The sequence below is a fragment of the Bactrocera dorsalis genome, chromosome 2 (assembly GCF_023373825.1).
Source record: "Bactrocera dorsalis isolate Fly_Bdor chromosome 2, ASM2337382v1, whole genome shotgun sequence".
Taxonomy (NCBI): domain Eukaryota; kingdom Metazoa; phylum Arthropoda; class Insecta; order Diptera; family Tephritidae; genus Bactrocera; species Bactrocera dorsalis.
In genome coordinates, this window is record NC_064304.1 from 499,539 (window position 1) to 508,500 (window position 8,962).

Here is an 8,962-nt window from a genome sequence, read left to right on the forward strand (position 1 = left end):
ACAAATGTATACGTATAAATCCCGAACGGTTTTAACCACCAATAAGAATTACATAAGTATATTTACTGTTGTATAATATTCTTTCCAACGAAATTAAATGCCATTATTGTTTTATTTTATCTATGACATATTACTTGCGCGGCAAAGTGAATAAGTAAACACATTTTACTAAAAGTTTTGCTGAATACAAATTTGATATATTTTCTTTTTCTGAAAAATAGAAATACTTTTGAGCTAAGTGAATATATTATTTTCGCTATGATATAATTATTTTTTGCGAGTGCATGTTTTACTTGGAGAAACTAGTGCTATTTTTGTGAGTATCAATTTTGATACTTCAGGCATTCCGCCCTACATAAAACCCACCTACTAATTCTTTAGCTATAAAAACTTTTTGAACTTCCGATTCATTATTTTTCTGCTTTATGTAGATATCCAAGTCACTCGAAAAATAAAAGGGGAAGACCCAGTACCAACACACTCGACAAGACACTACAGTCTAAAAGACCCCGGACAGGTGTACAAGTACTATCCTCTACTGACGTGCGTTGCGATTGTGTTGGTCATGAAAAAATATTTATGATTCTAGAAATATGTGTAAATTTAATAATTGTAGGAAACTTGCCTCCTGGTTCTGTAAAAAGTGTAAAGTGTCGTTATGCGATAATAAAAACAACCAATGTTTCGCGCTATTTAATGCATAGGTATATCTGATTTCTTTATGGCGTTAATGCCTGAAGTATCAAAATTGATACCTGTTTTTTTCTAAATAAATATGTAAAATAAATATTGTGATTTGTTTAGCTATTTTTCCTTTCATCTAGACCCTCAAGCAAATACATTAACATTAAAAATAAATCACTTTCGAAAATCAGGCTACTAAGGGTTAAAAATCTTTCATATTTACATTTCCCACTTGTTCAAAGTATACAATTGAAATGAAGGTGACTAATAATTGACCCACTCCCCAATCAGATGGCATTTCAGATTTGAATAATATTCAACTAATTCGATTTGATTGTTATTACCCAAATAACGACATATATTCATTCTTGCAATGTAATTTTTCATAAGATACTTATTCATCAAGGTAAATCTGAATTTATAACAAATAAGTTATTTACTTAAATATTTTATGAAAATACAAATATGTACATACACCCATACATATGTATGTATGTGTTTGTTTACCCTGAAATGTAATGTACAAATAAGTATATTATAAAAATTGCAAATACCTAAATTTTAAAGGTAATGAATAATTCAATTTAAAAATACTAATTGTAGAGTCAATAAATTTAGTTTTACATTGTTATTTTTACGTTCTATCGTCCTCGAACACGCACCATCAGAGAAATAGTTAAAATTTGACATCAAAATAACATAAAGAGCGAAGCACCTGTTTGAGGCAATGAAAAATACTAATATGACATTCTATATCTATTTATATACATACATACATATGTACATACTCTAAATTTAAGTTATTTTGTTTGATTTGTGGTACGAATATGTATTAGGGTAAAAATGTTCACTTGAGTAAATGTGCTCATTGAAAACCTATAAAGAAAATATACCGCAGAATAAAACCAAACAGGATTTATGAATAGCAATAACGAATGGCAAGGAAATTTACTATTATGACAATGCACAAATATACAAAACATGAAGAAGCTGATGCTGAATTTATTATAATATATACAATTTAAAAAGTAAACACAGTAAAAGTGCAAAATAAAGCACACACTAATAGTGGGTATAAAACTAAAAATAGAGTAATAATATTTTTCCTGACTTCTACTCTCGTCTGTGTTGTGAGATGTGTTATACACATACATATTTCCTTGAGGGATGCTCTTGCCGTTGGGTTCTTCGATTTATAATGGTCTAAAACGAGTCCACAACATTTGCTTTCAACAAACCCTCGCCCACCCGTTCCATTACAATTATATGCACTACGACCAGAAAACTTAGAAAAAGAAAGAAAGAAAGAAGTTCTTCTACGCTCTCTGCTACAACTAGGCATATGCCGCTGCTCTTTGGCTCTCTGAATCGGCTGATCAAGTAACGAAAGAGCAATTGTGGCGATTGCCAATGCTGCAACGTTATCCACCGTCCCCACTTTTTTAAGCTTACACTCACTAAATGCCATACGTTTTTACAAATATTTTTACACGGAGATGTACATATTATATACATACATACATATGTACATATATCTCTATGGCATCGACGTTTTTGTGTGGGTTTCGGTGGACCACATTTGAATTCGCAAGTTGAGTCAATACTCACACTCATTGCTCTTTGATCCACATTCGCTTGCTACAATGGGCAAATATTTGTATTTTGTGCATGTGTGCAAAAATTTATATAAATAATAATATACACATACATACAATGTAGATAGTCAATTGTTCGCCATGGTATTGGTGGATGTATTTTAAATTCTTTAATTTAAAAATTTCCTCTTCGCAAATAGTGAGAAGAAAATTAAAAATTAGTTTAATACGAATATCGATCCCCTGAAGTGCCTGCCCGTTTGGCAGACTTATACGTGTCCGTTGCGTGTTTTATCTCACAAATATGTTCTAAATAATACATAAAAAATATATTAATTAACAAAAATTATTTAAAAAACGAATGCATAGCAGACTTCAGTGGGTTTTGAATTGAAAAAGGAAAGGAGGAGATCATCTTGCGTCCCATATAAAGAAAAATACATAAGATATATGGAAGCAGAGAAGGAAACAACATATACATATACGCAGAAAAATTGTCAAACGAACGTTTATAGTATTTTCAAATACACTTTACGAAACACAAAAACGAGTAACGACAAAATAAAATTTTTCCAACTTCAAACAACGATTATACGATTTTGTAAAAATAAAAGCACGAATTGAAAACTAACTCAGCAAAAGGAAGTCAATTGTGAAACAACGTTATATAATTAAATAAAAAATGCAAATACATGCATGAATGTATTATTTTGGAAATATAAACAACGTTGACAAATTACCTACAATACATTGCTGCTTACCAATAGCTAACGTGACTATTAATGAATAACGCATAGAGAAAGTTTAGATTTAAAATAATTTTATTTTAGCATCTCTAGAGGCCACATGGCTCAACAGGGTTAAGTGCATATAATATCTAATATAAATACTTTTACCTCGATTCTGACTAGTTAATACGTTATTATGTGTACGCTGATAATTTCGAACAACGCAATCAAGCATAATATTGAAAAGTTAAAAATCGAAACCGAATTATCAACGACAAGAAAAGCAAAAGCTGTCCTTATACACAGTGACGACTTTCGATGCCACTACGAACAGAGACTGCTCAATGTGCTCAAGAAATTTATTTTCAACCAAATTAAACCACCAGAAATATATATGGCCGTTTGACGAAAGGCAAACATAAGCAAAAAATATCATTACACAAAACTCGACCAGTTTATGATCCTGTACGAAACTATTTTAGAATACGTACATATATGCTATATACATACATATGTATGTATATTTATCGAACATACGAAACTCAAACTAAAAGTGGAAAAATTCGAACTCGACGAATGAATAACTAAATATAGTATAACTTAAGATAAACTAAAAAGTACTACTTCTATTATAAAGGTTCAAAAGTAAAATAAATAAAATTACTTGAAAAGAGAGATCATTAACCATATATTTGCTGATTTTACATTGCATACTTTATAGTTGTAAAAAAGACTTAAAATTAGTCATAAGAAGTTATTATATTAATATTATAAATTTAAATATTTCACACCGCAAGGGTATAGTGAAATGGTTTATTATGTTTAAGAATATAAGCACCCTTTATTTGTGGATGCAAAATATTTTAATATTTAAATGGGATAATCATGAAATCACATTTATATATTTATGCCACCCTCTATATAATACAATTAAAATAAAATAATAAAAGTCAATTTATAACTGTTAAGTAGAGTAATAAGTTTTAAATAAAACTTCTACAAAATTTCCTCATCGAACGGTGCAAGATAAAACTTATTTATGAGGCAATATAATTATCAGCAGTACTCAACTGGTACTAATGCGCAACGGCAATCAATGTATCAAAATGTACACAACAACTCGATGCAACCATTACATCAGCAGCGTTCGCACATTTTAAGCTTCGGACAACAACAACCAGAACGCCAACAACAGCAAAAACAACAGCGCCAGCAAAAATTAGATGATTTTCCGGATCCTCAGCAATTGCCAATGCCAACAATGTCACCACTGCAGCAATATTCCTCATATTCTTGGTACCAGCAATCGGCAACGCAACAACATCATCAACAAACAGCACCTCTACAACATCGGAAACATATTCATTTGCAGCAGCAACAAGACTTGGCTAGAACCCCTTATGCAACAAATTCTGCCGCTCTGCAACAACAGCATTACAACACAGCTGGCATAGCAATGAATGCTGAGACAAACAGCAATGCAACAATTTCAATACCGTCATCACACCAATGCACGCATGCTACAGATTACCTATCGCATGTAGAGAATAACCTAAACAATAACCATGGTTTTTACCATAAAAGTAATATGTTAAATAAAATAAGTAACACCAATCAACTTCAGCAGGACCAGTTACAGCCATCACAAACACCAAATGCTAATAATCGGCGTGCGCAGTTGCAACAACAACAGCAGCAACAGCAAAGACACTTAACTCATCAACAATGCACGCAATGCTTACAGCCCCAACAACAGTTTCAATTGCAATATGAACCACAACAACAACGAGTACGTCAAAGTGGTGGTAATTCTAGTAATGACAATAATGCGCCAAATAATCAGCAATTGTTAGAAAGAATTTTGATTGAAAAATCGCAACGGCAACTACTTCAAATACCTGAGGCAGTTACTAACAATTGCTCCTCCTTTCCTGTCAATTTGCCCTCAGCGCGCGGTAATAGTGACGAATGTAATATCAATGATGTGGATAGGAATATCGACTCCGTCAACACCGCTGCCGAATGTCGATTCTCGATGGATGCTTATGAAATCGCAAATTTTCTAGCTAATGAGCTTTTTATGCAGCAGGTAGATAGTTACATACTTACGTGGTATACACTCTTCATCACTCGAATACCACATTCTTCACCTCCAGATATTCCATTCATTGAAATGTTTTAGGATTTTCTTTAGATGTGCTATTCAAGGGGCATAGCAAAGCCAGGACAATTTAATTCAAATTGCATATTGTAACTATTATAAAAATACTTATTATTTTTAATAAGTTGACTAAACGTTTGAAGTGCAACACACAGATGTACATACATATGTAGGATGTGTGAAAATAATTTTATTTATTAATTGAACAAAATATAGATACTTAAACGGGGTTTATATATACAACAATGTATTTATATGTATAATAACGCGCTTGTACAAATATTAATTTGTAAAATGTGGATTTCACCATTACTACCATTGGAACATTCCAGCACTAAGAAAGTCATTAGATACGAAACAATATGAGAGTACATTTTAATAAGCGCATGCAATAAACGGTTGCGTTTTAACATTGCTCTGGCCAAAGTTGTTAAGGAGGTTTTTACGATTATGGACTTTTTACCGAAAATATTGGTAAAAATCTGCGATATAATTCAGAAAGAATATTTTCCCAAAAATAATGTGTGCTTCTGTCAAAAATGGGTGAAATCGGGTCAATACTTCCCCAAATGTACGGAGGATATACCAAAAATATATCGATCAATATGTAATTTATGACCTTCACTACCCCCAATATTCCCGATCCTGTATTTCTTTCTTTCAACATAGCATTAAACTGTTTATTTTGATAAAAATTTATGATATTTTTAAGAAATTAAGTGAACAAATTTCTTAAAAATAGTGTGAATTAACAGAGGTTAACTGATTAAATCTGTTTGACTTTTTCCTAAAAGTTTCTGTCTTTGAATTTATATAATACTAGCTGACCCGGCGAACTTCGCCCCGCCCAATTTTTATTTTTTTTTTGGAAGTCATAGACTCGTATAACTTTACCACAAATAATATAAACTTCAAACAACGCATTTTCATTTAATGTTTTTAATGTTTGTAGCGCCATCTACTGTAACATACCGCACTCAATACCGCTGTTAGCGCCACCAACTGGTGGATAGCTCTTTGCTAATAATAAACAAATAATTTGCAATAAATAAATAATGCGACTATAAGGAGAGTTATAAACTATCCTATCTTTCAAGTTGGACCAAACTGCACACAGTGTTAATTTCATTAAAATCGGTTCAGTAGTTTAGGAGTCCATCGCAAACAAACAACGTGACACGTGATTTTTATATATTAAGATTTATGTAATTTGGGGAGGTCAGCAATTTAAGTTCGTTAGAGCCTCAACTCAAATTTGTTTTGGCGGGTTTAGTTTATATCGACAAAACCGAATTTCAAAACCTGACCTGAAATGTAGTAGAATTGTTAAACGTAATAGGATTATGAATTGCAAGCATTATTTTACATTTTTATACATTATCATTAATAAATAACTTAATGCATAATAATTAATATCTATAATTTTTTTACAGCTCGTGTCAGTAGATGGCATTCAAAGTGGTGTACCCACGTTAACCACATCTACATTAACACCGACGACATTACGCAGCATCGAAGAAACATTCATACAGTTGACAGCAGATCACTCAAATCCGCCCTGTCAGGCAGGTTTTATACCACCACCTGTAACTTCCATTCAAAATTCCACTAGCCCTATATTCAGCAGTGCTATGCAAAATTACAATGAGATTGATATGGATGATTCACAAGCGTCCTGGAACTCACAACTTCATGATGATAATTCACAGGCGACAACAGATAATTGTAAGTACATGCGTATTCACAAAAGTACCGTATCTAGGTGCGTATTTAAATTCTTTGTTATAAACCAGTTTTATTCGTTTCGTATTTCAGCAAGCGCCTCATTCCCTAATGGACTCAATGGCACCAGCAACGCTTCACTCGCTACCTCAACAACTTCGTCAAAAAATGATTTCACCATGCTACATAACGCCATCGGATCAGATACTGGCAAACATGCTGGAAATCTTTTGCTCACAAATTCTCCCAACAGTAGTAACGTGCATACCTCGAGCAGTGCCACAAACACGACAATTACAGCCACACCGACGCGTCGTAATCAAGGTGGTCGCCGCCCTGCTAAACCGACTAATATGTCTCCCGAAGAAGAGGAAAAACGACGCATACGCCGTGAACGTAACAAATTGGCTGCAGCACGTTGTAGAAAGCGTCGGGTTGATCAAACTAATGAGTTACAAACAGAAGTAGAACGGTTGGAAAATATACGGGAGTCATTAACAAAAGAAATTGAGAACCTTAAAGTTACCAAAAACCAATTGGCTTTTATTTTGGAAGCGCATCGACCTACGTGCCAAAAGGTAAGGCAAGACTTATTGAGCGTGCACACCTATGATGGATTGATCGCACCAACGAATGGCAATAGTAATGACAGTAATAGCAATATTATTGGAGTAGATACCACACTGTCGTCTGTAGGGCGAAGTGGCTCACCTATCGATCTTAAACCTGTAATTTTGGATATGGTGTCTCACATTAAGAATGAACCTCTAGACAATACGCTGGACTCGAATTCATCACTAGGCCATGATGGACCTCCATCACCCAAGCGCATGCTACTATCGGATAACAATCCGATGGTGCAACCACCATTGCCGAATGTTTCAACATTATCTGCTTCATTGGCTGCGGCATCCGCATCTTTAAACACACCAATTGTGACGGCGGCGCCGGTTAGCTTTGCTAGTCTTGTTTCCGGCAACAGTATTTCCAACAATAATAGTAATAACATAGTAAATAGTATTGCAATTAGTAACGCTATTACAGGCAACTTGAGTGCCCCACATAGACCAATACTGAGTGGTGGTAAACAGCGCCCTAACTCTCTACCTACAAATTTACGTAACCAAGCACAAAATCTCGCTTTAAATACAGAACGTCCTCCAACTGACATCAACGGTGTTGCCATACAAACCCCCTCCACAGGCATGTTCAATTTCGACTCTTTGATGGATGGTGGCACTGGATTGACTCCTGTTTCAGGTCCACTGGTGCCAAATTGCTCCACACAAAACAAACATCCATTAGAAATTCAAACACCTACAAGTGAGCCATCGAAATTGGTTAGCTTATAACAATAGAAATGGCAATTGTTATGAAACAGAACAAGAGTCTGGTACAAAAGACGACGGATAGATGAGGTTAGAAGTAAGTAATGGAATAGTTAAGATACACCAGTCAAATATTTACAAAATTTCAATGAGTATTGTGGTATTGTATTAGTGAGACCTAAAAATTCTTACAGCCTTAAACAGACAAAAACAAAGACACGAAAAATCGTTATAATAATAATATTTATACAAGCATTAAAATATTTACGTATGTATGTATTGAATAAATGCAGTGCATGCGCATGTTACGGATGCCATAAAGAAGATTAATGTATGTATTCTATATATACTACATATGGATGTATATAAATATATTATTTTTTATGTAAAAAGATTTTTTCATTAAAATTCAATAGCTTTGTATAACTTGGGTCGTAACATATAATTGTGAAATTTTTTTAGATTACTCTTTTTTATTAAATTTTTTATTATTTGTCAATTTTACAAAAATAAACATAAAAGTGCTTTAGAGTAATTTTTAAAGTTAATTAAAAAAAACCGACCGTCGTAAATAATATGAAGTAAGGAATGAAAATTTAATTAGAAAGAAACAAATAAATATTTATTGTATTATTATATTATAAAACTAACTAAAAAATTAATTGTTTTTTTTACGTTATGAAGATTTTCATTGTTTATGATTATTTCTTGAATCTATCGCTTATTAAGTTTTCTTTTAACGAA

At 33.1% G+C, this 8,962-nt stretch overlaps 1 protein-coding gene across 1 annotated transcript; it reads left to right on the forward strand.

Moving 5' to 3' along the window:
* The first annotated feature begins 2,484 nt into the window (after window positions 1-2,484).
* Window positions 2,485-8,753, forward strand: LOC105232604 (transcription factor kayak). Its single transcript, XM_049450470.1, has 3 exons — window positions 2,485-5,096; window positions 6,602-6,893; window positions 6,984-8,753. Exons 1-3 carry the CDS (start codon window positions 4,047-4,049, stop codon window positions 8,240-8,242), a joined length of 2,601 nt encoding a protein of 866 aa, XP_049306427.1. The 5' UTR covers window positions 2,485-4,046; the 3' UTR covers window positions 8,243-8,753.
* The last annotated feature ends 209 nt before the right edge of the window (window positions 8,754-8,962 follow it).